The sequence below is a fragment of the Chelonia mydas genome, chromosome 7, assembly GCF_015237465.2.
Source record: "Chelonia mydas isolate rCheMyd1 chromosome 7, rCheMyd1.pri.v2, whole genome shotgun sequence".
Lineage (NCBI taxonomy): Eukaryota > Metazoa > Chordata > Testudines > Cheloniidae > Chelonia > Chelonia mydas.
In genome coordinates, this window is record NC_057853.1 from 30,000,236 (window position 1) to 30,018,031 (window position 17,796).

The 17,796-nt window shown below is 56.8% G+C and overlaps 2 protein-coding genes across 10 annotated transcripts; both read left to right on the forward strand.

Moving 5' to 3' along the window:
• Positions 1-1,513: 1,513 nt before the first annotated feature.
• On the forward strand, positions 1,514-13,071 carry SLC3A2 (solute carrier family 3 member 2). Of its 9 annotated transcripts, none has more exons than XM_043550634.1 (12): positions 1,522-1,602; positions 3,589-3,686; positions 6,827-6,919; positions 7,228-7,675; positions 8,698-8,871; positions 9,024-9,124; positions 9,471-9,539; positions 9,636-9,700; positions 10,017-10,203; positions 10,541-10,681; positions 10,924-11,028; positions 12,035-13,071. In XM_043550634.1, the coding sequence occupies exons 4-12, from the start codon at positions 7,264-7,266 to the stop codon at positions 12,377-12,379; spliced, it is 1,599 nt and encodes a 532-aa protein (XP_043406569.1). In that variant the 5' UTR covers positions 1,522-1,602; positions 3,589-3,686; positions 6,827-6,919; positions 7,228-7,263; the 3' UTR covers positions 12,380-13,071. The 9 variants fall into 9 exon arrangements, with proteins under 9 accessions (XP_027688332.2, XP_043406569.1, XP_037759465.1 ...); XM_037903537.2 differs by having other exon boundaries at positions 1,523-1,602; positions 3,563-3,686; XM_043550633.1 differs by lacking the exon at positions 1,522-1,602 and adding an exon at positions 1,815-3,030 and having other exon boundaries at positions 3,563-3,686.
• Positions 13,072-13,947: 876 nt separating this feature from the next.
• LOC102930460 (calmodulin-1) lies at positions 13,948-17,549 on the forward strand. Its single transcript, XM_037903538.2, has 6 exons — positions 13,948-14,120; positions 14,584-14,614; positions 14,800-14,943; positions 15,962-16,068; positions 16,438-16,573; positions 16,945-17,549. Exons 1-6 carry the CDS (start codon positions 14,118-14,120, stop codon positions 16,971-16,973), a joined length of 450 nt encoding a protein of 149 aa, XP_037759466.1. The 5' UTR covers positions 13,948-14,117; the 3' UTR covers positions 16,974-17,549.
• Positions 17,550-17,796: the final 247 nt, after the last annotated feature.

Consider the following 17,796-nt stretch of genomic DNA (forward strand, 5'->3'; position numbering starts at 1 on the left):
GTCCAAGACAGGATACTGGGAGAGATGGACCTTGACTCTGATCCAGGCTAGTGGCCCCAGTGTTCTGAGAGAGACCCTGCTATTAGACCCCCAAGAAGGGGAGAGCTTGGGAGGGGCAGCAGAAGTCTCAGGGACATTGTGCAATTCATGAACTGCGTGGGGAACACCTGTGCATTCAGAACAATGCCATGGCCCTTCCAACATACTGGAGGTACCTTCCATGGGGAGGGAGGAGGAGAGGAGCAAGGTGTCTAGGGTCACAGGCGGCCCAGAGGGTGGGGCACTGTACTGAGACCCAGGATAGCTGGCTTCTATTCCTTGCTCTGCAACTAACTTTGGGAGAATCCCTTCCCGCACTTTGTGCCTTAGTTTCCCCTCCCACCCTTTCTCTAGTTTGAATGTGAGCTCTTCAGAGCAGGGACTGTCACCATGTGGCTGTGCTGCACCCAAGGTGATGGGGCCCCCAATCTTGGTCATCATCTGTGCAACAACCGGTATAACAGGAGTCCCTGGTCTCAGTCAGGTTTTCTCCAGGATCCCCATGTGACAGTGCCCTAGCCTTGCACCAAATTCAGTCAGGGCCCTACTAGAATGCAAATAAATAATAATAATAATGACAAAAATGAGAGACAAGGACCTGGATTTTATTGCAGAACTTAAAGATGGTGCTGCCAGGAGCACAGTGCACCTAGCACCACCGTGGGGCATTGGGTGCCCACAGTGAGGGGAGAGTTCCTCCTGCTGAGCTCCCCATCCCGCTTTCTGCAGCACCATGCCCTTTGGTCACCTGGGGCATTGGGGACAGCAGTGACTCACTAATCCCTGTAGGGATGGCCCTTGCCCTGGATGGCTTGTTCCCAGCCATGCTCCCTATGATTATAGCCTTGTTTACATCCCTGCCTTGGAGCCCAGCCAGGCAGAGGGGGAGAAGGGATTCCTGGGCTCCCCACTCCTTCCTCTGATTCCTAGAACTCCCTGTCTCTTGGCAGGACAGGGGGTTCCTGAACCATCCCATCCCTCGGTGCCCAGCTGCAGAATTTGAGGGGAAGAGATGGTGGGGAGCAGGGCATGGCCTCCCCTAAATTCACCACTCTTTCCTGCACCATATGGGTCATTTACATGTGGGTTTGGGGCTCTGCATTTTCCTGGATCTGGGTTGGGGGTGTAAACTGTGTGTGGAGGGGGAAATCCGTCTGGGCCAGAGGAGGGGGACACAACTTAGGGCTGGTGGTGGGGACCAGGGCTGGAGGTGGACCTGGAGGTCTGACGCTGGGTTATTGTGAGTCTAGGTGGGGTTCTGGGTTGGGCAGGGGGAAATTGGGGGAGTTAGGCTGGAGGGGGGTGTAGAACCTAGGCTCTAGGAGAGAAAGGCTGAGCAGGTCGGGTGTAGGGAATTCTATCTGCGTCTCTCCAGCAGGGCACAGAAAGGACACTCCAGCTGCAAAACATGCTACAACAACAAACAGCTGAGCCCCTCCCTTCCCCTTGAACTGGCCTGGCAGGAGCCCAGGGCTGGGACTGGCCTCATTAATAACCACAAACAGCTCCTGTTCGAGCAGCAACAACAACTGGGGGAAGAGGCTTCTGCCAGGAGCACGCATGGTCTGTAGGATAAACAGGGTTGGAGGAGGGGCAATAGGTGGAGAGAGGGTCAGTAGAGGAGACTGGGGGCTGGTGAGGGGAAGACTGGGGATTGATGGGGTGATGGGGCACCGATGGGTGAAGAGGGACATGGGGACCAATGGGGCTGGAGGGGTGATAGGGGCTAGACACTGTAGGCACTGGGGGTGCTATCAGCAAGGGCTGCAATGGATGATGGGGGACACCAGAGGCTGGGTGATGTGGGGATACTGGGAGTGGAAGAGTGGAGGTCACTGATGGCTGGGATGGGCAGTAGGGGTCACTGAAGGCTGGATGTATGGGGGAACTGGGGATCAGTGGACACTGGAGTATTCTGGAGCTGGGCAGTAGAAGCTGGAGCACTGGGAATAAGGGGAGTGTGGGGGTGTGTGCTGCTGAACAGACTCTAGTCATTCAGGCTGAAACCCCCAGGTTAGGGCAGGACCCGTAAGAGCCTCCCATAACCCCAAGCTGAGCGTTTTGCAGTCCTGGCTCCCCAGCCCTGACGCCCTGAGGAAATGCAGTGTGTCAGGGGGGATGTATCCCCTTCACTTTGTCTGAGCAGGGCTGAGGTCAGCAGAGCTGGGGCTTCCATGGAGCCTGCTTCTTCTGCCCCAGTCCAGAGACCCACGCAGGGAAGGTGCCCCCTTAGCTCTGCCTGTGGCCCCCAGGCCTGGCCTCTTAGGAAATGACACCCAATCCTGATGCTGCCCTACAGTGCAACCCTGGCACCGGTTGGCATAGGAGTGGGGGGTGCCCCTGTCTCAGTCATCGCAGGCCCAGGGGGCAGCACTAAGATGCCGAAACAAAGATGACTGGCTGGCAAGGGGTGATGGCTGTTGGGGTGATAACACAGAGATGGCTGCCAGGAGAGATTGGCACAATGATGGCTGCCAGGGAGGATGGGGGCTGCTGATAGGGGAGACACAAAGATGGCTGCCTGACAGGATGCAATGGCTATTGAGGGGTAGGGTGACCAGATGTCCCGATTTTATAGGGACAGTCCTGATTTTGGGGTCTTTTTCTTATATAGGTTCCTATTATCCCCCCAATCCCCTGTCCCGATATTTCACATTTGCTGTTTGGTCACTCTATTGGGGGATGGATGGAAACACAAAGATGGCTGCCAAGGCGGGAATGGTACAAAGAGGCTGCTGGCAGCCATTTTGTGTAATTCTTCTCCCAAGATGGCTGAGCTGGAATCCCAGGATTCTGCCAGGGCCCAGACTTTCCCTGGGGCTGTGAATTCTTCTCCCATTCCTGGCGCCACCCTGACTGGCTGGCAACATGGGGCAAGAAGCATGTGGGATCCATTTGTGGCTCTGGAGCAGCATCTTGGCGCCTGCTGTTTTCCTCCCTGTCCCTCCCATGCCCTAGGCTTCAGGAGAATTCAAGCCCCAACATGACAATGTGGGAGCCTTCTCCAGGTTTTGACTGTGTGTGTGTGTTGGGGTGTGAGGGGAGAACTGGAGGTGCGTGCACATGGCAGGACAAGGGGCATAGGTGGTAGTGGGGGTTGCGTGGTGGGGGAGGAGATGGGGAGCAAGGGCTAAGTGTGTGTGTACAGCATGGAGGAGACCAGGGGTGCACACAGAGTGGCAGCATCAAAGGGGTGTGTGCACAATGTGGGAGATGTTGGGGGGCACATACAACATGGGGGACGCCAGGGGTGCATACAGAGTGGCAGCATCAAAGGGGTGTGTGCACAATGTGGGAGATGTTGGGGGGCACATACAGCATGGGGGAGGCCAGGTAGCACATAATATGGCAGAAAAGGGGGGGCACAGAGTGGGGTGAGGCCAGGGGGCACAAGTGTGGGGGTAAATGAGGGGGTATATACGTAGCGTGTTGAGGCTGAGGGGGTGCTGAGAGAGGCAGGGGGCTGGTCAGGTCAGGGAGATTGCTCATGGAAGGAGGTAGATGCACTGGTCTCTGGTTACAGCTTGTGTGACTGGCACTTGATTACAGCCCTTGCCTGGCTATAGGCCACGTTTGGTGGGCGTGGCTCCTGGTCTGTTTTGCTGAGTAAGGCATTCCTGTTTACAGTGACAGAGCTGGAGCTCCAGGTATGTGGGGATCAGCGCCTCAGCTCTGGCACTGGGGCTCGAACCTATTCCTGTTCCACCCAGGGGCAAATTCAGTGCTAGAGTGGGGGGTAGTTCGGTGCCAGCTGCTACATACAGAATCTTCTGTGGGTGCCCAGCACAGAGTAGTGGCCCGGCAAGCTCCCCACTAACACCCCTGCCCAGTGTGTGTTTTGGGGAGACCCTTTCTATGGGGAGACAGGGCCACTCTGTCTCTCCATGATCAGATCAGCCCCAGAAGCCCTGCCCAGTGCCATTCAGATGTAACTGACAACTAGATTCCATGTAGGGTGTTCCAGGACCAGGAGGCAGTTGGGAGTATTTGCTGGTGGGTGGGAAGCCCACAGATAAGAGCAGATCTGTATTTAACCTTTTGTGGTGTTAGCTGGGTAGGGGGTTGGATTAGCTGGGGTGGCGCTGGGAGGTTAGCGGGGAGCACTAGGGGTCATTGGCCCCTGAGAGGTTATTTGGGGAGGAGGCTTGTTAGCTTGGGGGAGGGGTAAAGGAGTGCATCTCCCCCACCCCAACCCTGGGTAAGGGTGGGGGGGCAATCTGGGGGAGTTGGTCACATATTCCCAACAGTGCATGGGGCCATTCAGACCTTGGGGCTTCTCAGGAGGGTCAGAAAATGAGACGGGCTGCTGCAGCCCCTTCAAGAAGCCCTTAGGCCCTTGTGTGGGGGTGGTGGTGGGGGTGGTTTTCCACCACAGAGCTCCCTCACTGGTGACAGAACTGAAACAGGGAACAATCAAGTGTTTCTTGTGATTGCCAGGGCCGGAGGGAAGGGGCTGGATTTCCAGCCTTTGATTGTGGGTCCCCCCCATGGTGTTCCCAGACTCTGATCCCAGTCCCCACCACTTCCTAGCCTTTGATCTATCCTTCCCCCTTAGAAACAACAAGGAGTCTGGTGGCACCTTAAAGACTAACAGATTTATTTGAGCATAAGCTTTAGTGAGTAAAAACCCCACTTCTTCAGATGCATGGAGTGAAAATTACAGATGCAAACATAAATATACTGTACTGACACCTGAAGAGAAGGGAGTTACTTCACAAGTGTTAAAGAAAAGTGAGCACATGTGACTCCATTTTGGTTTGGGGCCCACCATTGTTTAAATGCCAGCACATCATACACCAGGAGGAGTGATCCTTAGATACAGAATCCCTGTGAAAATCCTCCTCCTTGTCTCCAGCCTGCCTTGACTCCCAGTATCTGGTTTTTGTTAGTCTCTAACTCCCTGTCTCTTGGCCTTGATGTGAGGCCTCCCATCCTGATAATAAAAGTTACTGATGCATGGCTTTAGGACCATGCTGTGTAATTAACATACTGGTATAGCACGAGGAATGCACCAAGCAGGGATAGGTGGTAAATAAGACAAGGGTTTGTTTATTGACTAAGGTTTCCGATGCACGAGGGCAACATGCTTTGCTAAAAAGTATATAACCTTTGTATAATCTGTATTCAGGGTCCCCTCCTGGCTAGCAGGGGGGCACCACGCTCGAGCGTAATAAACTTAGTGTCTTTTGGGAACTCTGCAGTTGTGGACTTTGTTTATGTGCCTCAGCCTAGATTCGAACTGTGCGTAACCTATCGGGTATAATTCGCAGCACTGGTGTGTGTGTCCTATCAGGTATAATTCGCAGCATTTGTGTGCGTGTCCTATCAGGTGTAATTCGTAGCATTTGTGTGCGTGTCCTACCGGGTATAATTCGCAGCATTTGTGTGCGTGTCCTACCAGGTGTAATTCGTAACACAAGTGGAGAACCAGTGTTGACTGGGGCAATTCGATCAGGGTGGATGTAGTCCAGTCCCAACAGTAGATGAGGAGGTGTGAATTCCAGGAGAGGCAAAGCTGCTTCTGTAATGAGCCAGCCACTCCCAGTCCCTATTCAAGCCCAAATTAATGGTGGTTTAAATTTGCAAATGAATTTTAGTTCTGCTGTTTCTCTTTGAAGTCTGTTTCTGAAGTTTCTTTTGTTCAAGTATAGCTACTTTCAAATCTGTTATAGAATGTCCATGAAGATTGAAGTGTTCTCCCACTGGCTTTTGTATGTTACCATTCCTGATGTCTGATTTGTGTCCATTTATTCTTTTACGAAGGGACTGTCTGGTTTGGCCAATGTACACGGCAGAGGGGCATTGCTGGCACATGATGGCATATATAACATTAGTAGACGTGCAGGTGAATGAGCCTTTGATGGTGTGGCTGATGTGGTTGGGTCCTCTAATGGTGTCGCTAGAGTAGATATGGGGACAGAGTAGGCAACGAGGTTTGCTACAAGGATTGGTTCCTGGGTTAGTGTTTCTGTGGTGTGGTGTGTAGTTGCTGGTGAGTATTTGCTTCAGGTTGGGGGACTGTCTGTAAGCGAGGACTGGCCTGTCTTCCAAGGTCTGGGAACCCTTGCCCCTTAGGGTTCCCAACTGTGATCCCTCCCCTGCTCCTCGGGTTCCTGGCCTTTGATGTACAAGGTTTCCCAGACACTGATCTCTGTCCCCTTCCCATCCCTGTGAGACAGGGTTCTTTCTCAGCAAGAAGGCTCAGCTCCAAGGGACAGACTAAGCCAAGAGTAGACAGGGAAATTGAGGCACACTAAAGGAAAAGGACTTGTCCAGCCACACAGTGAGTCAGTGGAGCTGGGATTAGACCCCCAGAATCCTGCCTCCACTCCCCGGCTTTAACCACTAGATTCCACTCCTGCCAGAGTTGGGGATAGAATGCTGGTGGTAAAATGGTGTCCTGACACTCAGCCCCCCAGCTTTAACCATTAGACACCCCCATGAGCCTATTCTCTTCAAGCCAAGTTACACACACACCCCATAGGGAACCACCCAGTCCAAATCGCTCTGTTACATTCTGTTTATCCCCAGTTGGAAACTCTTCCATTCTCATCTCATCACCAAACTTCCCATGGAGTGGTAACCCCTTGTTGTCCTATCCTCCGCCATCTAGGGCCTTGTAGCAGGTACAGACCCCTCACCCCTTTGGGCATTGCTCTCTCCATAGCCCCTAATTTCCCATAATCCCCCTTCCCCCCAGCTCTGCAGCAAGCACGATCCTCTCCACTTCTCCAGGCCGTTAATTCATGGTAACACGCAGTAATTAACTGTCTCCACCTTAAACCAGGCGAGGGGCGGGTCGCGGAGGCGGAGGCGGATCGGGATATATCAGTGCCGGCTAAGGCGGAGCGCCCGTCTCATAGTCAGAGGAGTCAGTCAGGTACGCTGGGTATGATCCGTCGTGGTGTGCTGGGCGCATGGGGACGGCGTGTTCTAGCGCTGCGCCCTAGGCGCACGGGCTGGGTACCTACCAGCGCGCACGGGGCTGTGGGGAGGGGGCGAGCAGGGGGGTACGAGGTGAGAAGGCAGCATGGCTGCGGCTGAATCCCGGCACAGGGCTAAGAAAGGGGGCTCAGGCAGGTGGGGGGGGGGGAATCTGTGCCTGTGGGGAGAGCTATGCTCAGGGGCCAGGTGGTGGCGAGTGCTCTGCCCGGGGCACATAGCTCTGCGTCTCTCCCTTAACCGCAGGCCCTAGCGATACCCGGTGGCATCTAGCCAGGCATCATGAGCCAGGACACAGAGGTGGATATGAAGGAGGTGGAGTTGAACGAAATGGAGCCAGAGAAGCAGCCCATGACAGGCTCCCCCGGCACCCTGGGCGAGAAGAACGGGATGGTGAAGGTGCCCAAGGAGGATGGTGAGGCAGATGCTGGCACCAAGTTCACGGGGCTCTCCAAGGAGGAGCTGCTGCAGGTAGCGGGCACTCCAGGGTGGGTGCGCACCCGCTGGGCACTGCTCATCCTCTTCTGGCTGGGTTGGCTGGGCATGCTGGCAGGGGCCATCGTCATCATCGTCCAAGCTCCCCGCTGCAAGGAGCTGCCTCCCCAAGAGTGGTGGCACAAGGGGGGCATTTACCGCATCCAGGCACTGGAGGCCTTCCAGGACTCGAATGGCGATGGAATTGGGGACTTAGCAGGTGAGTCCTGATTCTCAGCCCCCCAACTCACTAGACCCCACTCCCCTTTAAGCTGGGGATAGAACCCAGGAGTCCTGGCCATCTCTTCCCCCGGCTTTCTCCTCCCCCCCCCCCCCCATAACCCAGTAGACCCCACTTCCTTCCCAGAGCTGGGGATTAAACCAGGAGGGGGTTGGGACGGGAGGACACTGGTGTGTGGGGAGAAGAGGGTGTTAAGGGTGGGAAAGGAGAGAGGTTTGGGGTAGTGGTGGGGGTAGCGGCTGGGGGTTGGCAAGAAATCCCGATTGAATATTGGGGTTTGGTTGCCTTGGCACATACTGGAGCCCAGGTGTTGCTGGGGTGACCTCCTCCCCCAGTTCTCCCTATCTGGGGGGGCTTATGGGGGTGGGAACGCTTCCCCCCCCCCCCCCAGGACAGGATGTCCCATACAATCTGTCCCCCATGTGCTCCTAGCAGGTGACTGGCAGCCGGTGCTGGCTGCCTGCCCACCCCGCCTGATGAGAGGGGTTGGCGGAGTTGCTCCCAGCCGGTTCTAGCCGGTTGGCAGCAGCAACCAGTGGGCTTTGTTTCATCAGCTTTTACGTCAGCCCAGCCTGAGCTGACTCAGCTGTTGGGGGGGGGGGGGGGAAGCTGAGTGAAGGGTGGGGGAAGGGAGTTGGGGTTAAGGTCCCGTGGGGGGGAGGGGGAGAGGGGAAGGGAGCTGGGGTTAAAAGTCTGGGGAGAGGGGAAGGGAGCTGGGGTTAAAGGTCCTGAGATGGGGTGGGGAGCCGTCAGGGTTAAAGGTCCCATAATGCACGGAGGGAAATGTGAAGGGGGGGGGGGGGGGGATTGGCTCGGTTAAAGGTTTCATTCTGGGTAGGGGAGGAAAGGGGATTGGGGGAGTATCCTTCACCTGAGGGGGTGGGATAATGTGGGCAAGAGGCAGGGGCTATGGGGACAGCCTTTGCCTGGGACGGGATTATGTGGGACTGGGGGAGCTGCCAACCTCTGATCCCTCCCCCCCTTGTCTGCTCTCCTCCCAGGGGTGGAGCAGCGCATCGATTACCTGAGCTCCCTAAAGGTGAAGGGGCTGGTAATTGGCCCCATACATATTAACACCCCTGACAACCTGACTAGCACGGACCTGCAGACAGTGGACCCCAGGCTCGGCACCAAGGAGACCGTTGCCAAGCTGCTGGAGGCCGCCAAGAAGAAGAGTAAGAAAATGTCCCCATATGGGGCCTTTTCCCCTGGGGGTGCTGGACCTGATCTGGCCCCAGGATGGGTGGTGGGGAATGGGATATGGGGTGTTTCGGGAGGCGAGCTCTCCCTGCCTCAGGATGTACACCTGACCTCCCTTTCTCCCTAGGTCTCAAGGTCATCCTGGACCTGACCCCCAATTACCGTGGCCAGATGTCCTGGTTCAGCCCGGAGACCCCCCCCAACAGTGATTTCCAGTCTAAAATGAAGGTGAGGGTGTGCTCCAATGGGGGGCATCCTGGGGAGCAGGCAATCTAACCTTAAGGCTATGTTCTGGGGGAGAGGATGTCCTGCTCTCTCTCAGATCCTCCATGGGGATCTGTCTGGGCCTGGTTTGCCACTTCCCCCGAATCCTCACTATTTTGGGGGAAGCAGCTGGGACCACTGTCTGGGTGTCTCATGCAGGGGGGCTAGGGGTATGGAGACCTGCAGGGAGGAGGTGTTGGCTACACTGGTGTTGGGGGCTGGGGACTGTCAGTTGGTGGGAAGATGCTGGGTTGTTGGCTGTGGGGCATGCCAGGTGCTGATGCTTCACACACACACACTCTCTGGGCAGGCGGCGCTGAAGTTCTGGCTGGAGCTTGGCGTGGCAGGGATCCAGATGGAGGGAGTAGAGCAGCTCAATGTAAGTGACTGGCTTGTCTGTGTGTTGGGGGTGAGGGTTGTGGGGTGGGAGGTAATATGCGGGGGTGACTGTATCACAGGTCTTTTTCTCCTGCAGGACTCTCAGCTTCTGGGGGAGTGGAAGAACCTCACCAGCCAGTACAGTTCTGATGGCAATGCCAGGTGGGTACCAAGCCCCCACCAAATGGTTCTGACCCTTTTGTGATGGTGGTTGACTGGCTGCCCCCCTGGGATGCGCACCCTCTTGAATAGGCCCACCTTCCAGGCTCCCTACCTTGGACATCTCTCGGCTCTCCTGGTGCCAACCCCCCCTTCAAGCACCCATAGCTCCCCCATGTTCCCCCATCCTCTAGAAAATTCCTATCCATCTTCAGACTCTGCACCCTGCCCCACCCCTGCCTCCCACACCCGACTTCCCATTCCTAGCACTTCACGACTGACCCTGGCGCTCACTGTACCCTGACTCCCTTCTCCCCAGGGTGCTGATCGCCTGGACGGGCCAGCAGGATTCCCGGCAGATCTTCTCCCTGCTGAATGAGACCAGTGCTGACCTTCTGGTCAGCCCATATCTGCTGCGGCTAGAGCTGGAGCCCACTGGGCAGAAGGTGGAAAACGCGATCAGAGCGTACATCCAGGCTGCTGGAGAGAAGTGGCCCAGCTGGAGTGTGAGTGCTGCCCTCCCCCCCGCACCTCACTCTGTTTCCCCAGCTCTTGGAATTGAAGGAGGGGCATGGACCCCACCGCTACCCCACAGGATCCCCGTGCTAAGCCCCCACATCTGTATCATAGCTCCCAGTGCTCAGAGTGGGCTCCCTTTTGGAGAAAGGGCAGGAGCTGAGCCCCAACAGATGTGTGCCACAAAGTGTGTGGGTCCGTTCTGTGTTGGCTGCTCAAGAAGGATAGGCCAGGGATATGACTACTAGCCCCCATCCCCTCCCAGAGCTGGGGATAAGTCCACCTCCCACCCCCTGTGCTGACATTGCAGCTTTGCTGTCTCTGCAGGTGGGGGGCCCACGGAGGCACATGGCCTCTCTTGTGAAGGAGCGGTTGCTGCGGCTCTATCACATGCTACTTTTCACGCTGCCAGGGACACCCTTCACCAACTACGGGGATGAAATCGGGCTGCAGGAGCCGCCCGGACAGGTAGGGGCAGTGTGGGGCTGGGGGATCCCTCTGGAGGAGGTGTGGGGGGGAGGCCTGGGAGGGTTAGTTAAGATGATGGGGTGGGGGGGGAGTGAAGTCCCCGAAGATGCTGGCGCAGATGCGGGAGGGGATGGGGAAGTTTGTTCAGTTCCTGGGTGGGGAAGGGGTGGGGTGCGTTGGTGCAAGAAGGGATGGGCAGCCAGCTGTGCAATTCCCTGTAACCATGTCCATCACTTCCCCAGTCCAGCGTATCCCGCATGCAGTGGAATAATTCGGCCAACTTTGGCTTCTCCTCAAAGTTTTTTCCTCAAGGTGGGGACAGCAGCGGCAGCAACATCACTGTGGAGGTGAGGGCAGGAGTGCAGGCAGAGCTTTGGGGAGGAACATGGGTGGTGTGAGAGGGTGCGCTTAGATGGGGGCAGAGCTGGGGGAGGGCACTGTCTGCCTCACGCTAACCCAGCGTTTTTCAAATGCTGCCACTTTGGCCATCAAGGGCTTTTCTTTCAGCCACAGCCTCCTGGGCAGTGTTGTTGTTTTGGGGGGTGGGGGGCAGACAAAGCAGCGACTCCTTCTCTGGGGCCACCAGCAGGGTTTGGACCCTACCCCACTCTGAGGACGCAAATGCCGGAGGAGCAGGCAGCTCCCCACCTTCTGGGGATGGAGAGGGTCTGGCTTCAGCCCTGGGGTGGCAGGCAACTGGCTCCAGCTGCACAGCGGTAGGCTCTGTCCTCTGGGCCCCCAAGCTCCAGCCATGGAGGGGGCAGGGCTTCAGGCTCTGACCTTGAGTCTACTCCTCCCCCGTTACCCTTGGCTCCTTGCTGCCTTCTCTGGTGTCCGGCTGCACAATGGCAGGCCCTGGCCCCAGCCCCGGGCTTGCCACCCACCCCCATTTCCCTGACCCCCAGCTGTGCAGCATTAGGCTCTGTCCCCCACCACCTCCCCCGGACCCTATCCAGGGCTTAAGTTTTTCTCGGGCTTGCTGGGAGCTGAGTAAGTCTTCTGTGAAAAGTGATATTAACAAACCTACAAGTATCACTTTTCACAGCAGTAGACTTGCTAGCTCAGCAATCAAAAGAATGTGCTTTATTTGTGTTTGTTTTGTTTAGGTTTAGTAAAGAATAGACACACCTGAACATTATTTGTATTTTTGAGTCTGCAAAAACACTCTACATAGACATGTCCAAATCACTGTCATTTGTTTGTGTGCATATGTATTTGTTTTTCCTAAAGTTAATTACATATTTTAGGAAAAATTGACAGAGCAGCCACCTGCAAGAGTTGGTGGCTGCTCTCTGAGGTCACCAAAATTTTATTTTGAGAACTCATGCACTAACCCCATGTCTCCCTCCCCAGGCACAGAGTGGGAACAGCTCCTCACTGCTCTCCCTGTTCCGGCACCTGAGCGAGCTGCGGGGCAAGGAGCGCTCACTGCTGCATGGGGAATTCATGATGCTGCCCAGGCTGGTGCAGGATGTCTGTGTCTACCTGCGCAGCTGGGACCAGAACAAACGCTTCCTGGTGGTCCTCAACTTTGCTGGCACCCGCAGCACTGTCACCATCTCTCACTCTCTCCTGCCTCCCGAGGCCACTGTGGAGCTCAGCACTGACCCTCAGCGCCAAGGGGGGCAGCTGGCCCTGAAGGACCTGACATTGGAGTCCTCTGAGGGGTTGCTGCTGCATTTTCCCTATGTAGCCTAGGGGAGAGGGCCTCCCCTGCAGGCCAGGGCCTCCCAAGTTCCAGGGAGGGGTATTGCTCATGTGAGTCTTACTAACACCCCCAGGGGCAGCACTGAGGCCTTGGGGCAGGAGGGGGGAGCTAGAGCCATAAAGTAAAGAAGGCCCCTAGGTTCTGCTCTCCCGAGTCCTGGATGTCTGTCCTGATACACCCCACAGGGCCGGCTGGGGGAGGGGGGCCGGTGCTCAGTGTGCCCCAATTCCTGCTAGCCTCACTTTGGCACCATCCTCAGGGATGCTATGGGAAATCTGAGCTGGGGTGAGGACTGGGCTCTATGGCATGTTTCCCCATGGTGGGGGAGCAACTAGTTTTAGGGACCAAAGGGTTCAGGCCCCACGGGCTGCAGCTTCACCCTCCCACAAAGTCATTCCAGCTCCTGAGGGGCTGGCCCACCCCTGCTGTCATCCCACCCACTTGGGGTCACCCTCTCCTTTGAGTGCCCTGTATGATGGGATAGGTGGGGATGACTGATCAGGACCAAGGGTCTGTCTCTATCTCTCCTCCTCTTCCTCTCTCCCCCTCCCCAGGTTGTAATGGCCAGTGCTGTGTGTGAAATGGGACAGATGTTTGGGTGGGGGATGGATGGCTTTGTGCTGGGCTCCTCCTGAGTGCTGCTGGCATCAGCATGGAAATAATAAAAGGCTCTGCTTAGTGATTTGGGCTTGTCTCTTCCTTTAGCGTGGTCCTGGCACTTGCCCCCTATGCTTCAAGTGCCCCACTGCCTCCTTGTTTTCCTTGTGGCTGCATCATGCCTTAAGGCCAGGGAGAGATGAGGACCCCCTGCCCTTCATCCTCACTGGCTATCTCTTCTACTGCCCCAGGTTCCTACCTGCATTGGGAGGACCCCTTTTCTCCCCTCTGCAGTAATTGCTGAGTAGCTGGGGAGCAGAGCTCTGGACTCTGAAATTCATGGGTCTAGGTGCTGCCCTGGAGCAATCTGCCTAGCGTGGGGCTCCTGCCTGGTGCTGTTTGTTAGTGGGGATGGGTTCCCCCCAACCTTGGCTGTGCCCTAAGTGTGGGGACCTATCCCAGATTGCTCCCTTTGCAGGGGGGGAGGAGCAGCTGAGCTGGCACCCCTGTGCCAGGCCCCCCCGGGTGTGAAAAGGGGGGTGATTCCATCTCCAGGGGTTGTGCCAGGCCCCCTGGGGTCCTGCCTGGGCAGCTGTTTTTTGGGAAGGAGTGGGGAGTGTATGCTGTGCCCACCTCTCAAGGGCTGTCCTCAGTGCCAGGTGCTTTGCAGAAGAGGCAGTGGCACTGGGCAATGCTGGGGGCTAGTGTTTCACGGTGGTGAGGCCCCCAGAGCTCCCTTTGGGCACTTTACGCCTTCTCCTTTAATATGCCACCTCGCCTTTAAATCCACCTGCTCTTCAGTGCCCGTCCTCTTTAACCCATCCTGGCCGCTTTCTGTCGGCCGAACGCCGGCCCCGCCGCCGCCTTCCCCTTTAAGCGGCCTCCCTGACGCATTGCAGGTGGGAGCCGGCCAATGGGCTCGGGGCAGGTGGGTCACGTGGCCGTGCCGGGCGGGCGGTATTTAAAGGGGTCGGCGCAAAACGCAACGGAAGGCCACTGCTGGGTCCGGGACTGGTTGCGGGCGGAGGGATCTGGGTGGCGCGGCGCGGCCCGGGCGGAGGGAGCCGGAGACCACGGGGAACTGAGCGGTCGTAGCACCAGCCCCCCGCCGCCGCCGCCGCCGCCGCCGCCATGGCAAGAAGGGGGGCTCGTGGGGGGGGTGCTGCTGGGGCTCCCTGGCCGCGGGTGGCGGAGCGAGGGGGCGCTGGGAACTGGGGGCGGCAGGGGGCGTGCGCGGAGAGAGCAGTGGGGGGTGGGGAGCCTGGCCCTGAGTGTTGGGGGGGCGGGGGGCACTGCTGGGGGGAAGGGTCCAGGCCCCAGACTGGCGCTAGTAGGGTCCCTCCCCATTGCCAGCCGGGAGCGGGTAGTTGGGGGGCAGTTGGAGACAGCAGCCATGCTGCGTCTTGCGGGAGGTGGGCGGGGTGGGGACTCCGGGGTGGCTGGGGGGAAGGGCAGAGTCTCTTCCCCTAAGAGATTGGGTGGGAGGGGGGTGAGGCTGTGCCGGGGGGCAGATGGCCCAGGGGCAATGGGGTATAGGGCATGGCTGCGGGGAGGGTGTCAGACAGTCAGGACAATAACTCTCTTTCTCCTCTTGCAGGCAGACCAGCTGACAGAGGAACAGATCGCAGGTGAGACACCCCTTCATCCTGCTGCCCCCAAATTCTCCTTGATATGGGGGACCTGGTGCTTCACAGTATGGTCAGGCCCAGGCGCCTCTTTGCCCAGGGTGCTGGGGGAAGGGAGGGCACTGCAGGGAGAAGGGACCCTGTGGCAGGCCCCCCTGGGTACTGATTCCTCTCCTCTCTCCCGGCAGAATTCAAGGAAGCCTTCTCTCTTTTCGACAAGGATGGGGATGGCACCATTACCACCAAGGAGCTGGGTACTGTCATGAGGTCCCTAGGGCAGAACCCCACTGAGGCAGAGTTGCAGGACATGATCAATGAGGTGGATGCTGATGGTGAGAGGGAACTGTGAGACGGGTGGGGAGTGGGAACACAGCCACTGCACTGGCGGCAGTGGGGTGCGGGGGGGAGTGATCAGAGCTGGGAGGCAGGACTCCTGTGTTTTGTTCTTGGCTATGAGCTTGGAGAATTCTTTTTCCTTCTCTGTGCGTCAGTTTCCCTTACCATTCTTTGTCTGTCTAGATTATGAGCTCTGGGCTAGGGACTGAGAGAAGGGTTTCTAGGCTGATCAGGGGAATGGAGAGAAGACCGGAAGAGCTGGGTTTGTATAGCTTGGCCAGATGAAGCTTGGAGAGTGGGGGGGTGGATCTGATTGTTCTCTGTAAATATATCAGAGAGGAAACTCCAAGGAGGGCGAAGAGCTATTGAAGCTAACAGTGAGTTTCTGGAACAGCCTCCCAGTAGGAGCAAACATTGATATGTTTCTGATTGAGATTTTGATGGGCCTGCCTGTGATAGCAGGGCCTGGGCTTGATGACCCAGGAGGCCCCTTCTAGCCCTATGTCTCTGTGTGATACACCTAATCCCAACCCCTGGCACTATCCCTCCTGTGTGGGTGCTGCTGTTAACTACCTTGCTCACACAGCTGAAGGTCACTCATGACTGAGCTGAGAATCGCCTCATCCTAGGGCCTGTCACTTCTGCATCCCAAAGTGATGCAGGCCCCATGGAGAGCTGCCTGTCCCTGTTCCAGTGTGGTGGTTGTACCTGAGTTAAACCCAGGGGGTTAACCCAAGGTTTGTAGGCCAGTCCCCTGCCCAAACTACAGAGCTCTAGAATTTGTTTCTAGGCTCCCCACATCTCTGCAGAGGGGGTGAAGAGGAATCCCCTCAAGACAAGTCCATCATTGGAGGGAAGGGGGTGTTTCAGTGAATTCCCCAGAGCTCCCTGCCAGTATTTGGGTGTCTGGATTTGTGGGAGGGAGGGTACTGGATGCTGGGGGTGGGGGCTGTGCAGGTCACCCAACCCAATGTCAGTTAGGCCCAGCACTAATGGCCTCTTCCGCTGCCCAAGGGAATGGCACCATTGACTTCCCTGAGTTCCTAACCATGATGGCAAGGAAGATGAAGGATACAGACAGCGAGGAGGAGATCCGTGAGGCCTTCCGGGTGTTTGACAAGGTGAGGCAGTGGGGCTTCATCCCCCTTATCCCTAGTTGCTGTGCATGCCCCCCCTTTCTCCCCAGGAGCTCCAAAATAGCAGCTGGGTGAAACTCCTCCCTGCAGGGACAGCTGAGTCCAGTACTCCGTCCTGTGTGCATGTGCTTCACAACTGGTTACCTCCCCCTTCCACACGGGGTTGGGGGCTGGAGAGTCATCAGTTACCTGAGATAGGTGGTTGGGGTGCGGTCTACCTGTGCGGTCTACCTGCTTTCCCCTCCCCAGGGCCTGTGCTGAGGCTGACAGGGTGGGGTCCTGTGGTGCTTGTGCTAACTGGGGGCAGCCCTATGGCCCCCTTGCCTGACATGGTGCCTGCCTCCCGCCCCCCAGGATGGGAATGGGTATATCAGTGCGGCCGAGCTGCGCCACGTCATGACCAATCTGGGTGAGAAGCTGACAGATGAGGAGGTGGATGAGATGATCCGGGAAGCTGACATCGATGGTGATGGACAGGTCAACTATGAAGGTGAGGGAGGCAGGGCAGCTTGCACTGACTGTCCAAAGGGCACGGCTGCTGCTCAGGATAGTACCACTCTGGAGAGGGCACTTGCTCCCTTAAGGACTCTCCAGTGCAGTGGGTAGGATGGGTCTGGGAGTCAGGATCCCTGGGTTCTCTTCCCGGGTCTGCTGCTTTCTTACTCTTGCATTGGGACAGGCATAGCCTGGTGAAGGGGCTTGGAAGTGTCACAAATGCTGTTAACTCCAGGGAATGGGAGACCCAGCAGGGCACCTCCAACTGCAGCCTGGGTGGGGGTATGGTTTCTCCCTGAGAGAAGGTAGAAGTGGGGTGAATCAGGCTTGTCACCTGCTCTCTGACCCTGTGCCTTTGCTTTGCAGAGTTTGTACAGATGATGACAGCTAAGTAGGCTCTGGTAGGACATCCCCCTCACCTGTACAGACTGGATGGACTCTTCCTACTGCTGCCACATGTCACCCCTGCCCTGTCCCTGGTGCCATCCTGTCAGCAGCAGCTGCTCTCCTTTGAGGACAGTGCATGCTTTCACCTCCTCTGCAATGTGTGCTTGTATGCTGGGCACCACAGGGACAGGAGCCCAGCAGGGCCTATGGCCTGCTTCCCCCTAAGTGGCTTGGTGGAGCAGGCCCCTGGCTGCTGGCTAGCTCTGCAAACTGTTTTGCATCTGACAATTCTTCCCCTTCCCTCCCATATTCAGCATCTCACCTGAATGCTCATGGACTGTGGCAGGGCAGCTGACTTGTCTCTTTGACTAGCCACTGTTGCCTTCCTGGACATGTCTGCGTATGTTGGATATTGTGACTGACTGTTAATTTCTTAACTGCTTAATATTCACCCCCCTTAATCTCCAATTCCTTTCCTTCTCCCCCTTCTCCCCCCCATCCATATTGGCTTCTGGGGATGCTTCGGTTCCATTCCAGATGGTGTAAGGTTTTATTTTCAATAAAGTCTCTCTGTGTGGTTCCTATTCCACGTGCTGCCTCAGCATGTTCAGTGCACAACTCAGTTGGAGGAGCCCCAGGATCGTGTGGGGCTTGGTGCTATATAAAGCAAGGGGGTGGTGTGCGCTAGTGTCACCCTAGAGCAAAGCAGGTACAGCAGCAGTAAAAAGTTAATATGACCTCATGTAAATTGCTGGGTCAGGACTTGAACAGGGGTCTCCTAGAGTCTAAGGGAGCATCTTACCCATTAGGCTATGCAAAGAAGATTGTGCT

Bases quoted from the DNA above. Each gene is read 5' to 3' on its own strand.
- SLC3A2 (XM_043550632.1), top strand. From the start codon at position 7,264: ATGAGCCAGGACACAGAGGTGGATATGAAGGAGGTGGAGTTGAACGAA. The intron at 10,204-10,540 runs GTGAGTGCTGCC...CTGTCTCTGCAG, and splicing joins AGAAGTGGCCCAGCTGGAGT to GTGGGGGGCCCACGGAGGCA. The intron at 11,029-12,034 runs GTGAGGGCAGGA...CTCCCTCCCCAG, and splicing joins GCAGCAACATCACTGTGGAG to GCACAGAGTGGGAACAGCTC.
- LOC102930460 (XM_037903538.2), top strand. The intron at 14,944-15,961 runs GTGAGAGGGAAC...CCGCTGCCCAAG, and splicing joins CAATGAGGTGGATGCTGATG to GGAATGGCACCATTGACTTC. The intron at 16,574-16,944 runs GTGAGGGAGGCA...TTTGCTTTGCAG, and splicing joins TGGACAGGTCAACTATGAAG to AGTTTGTACAGATGATGACA.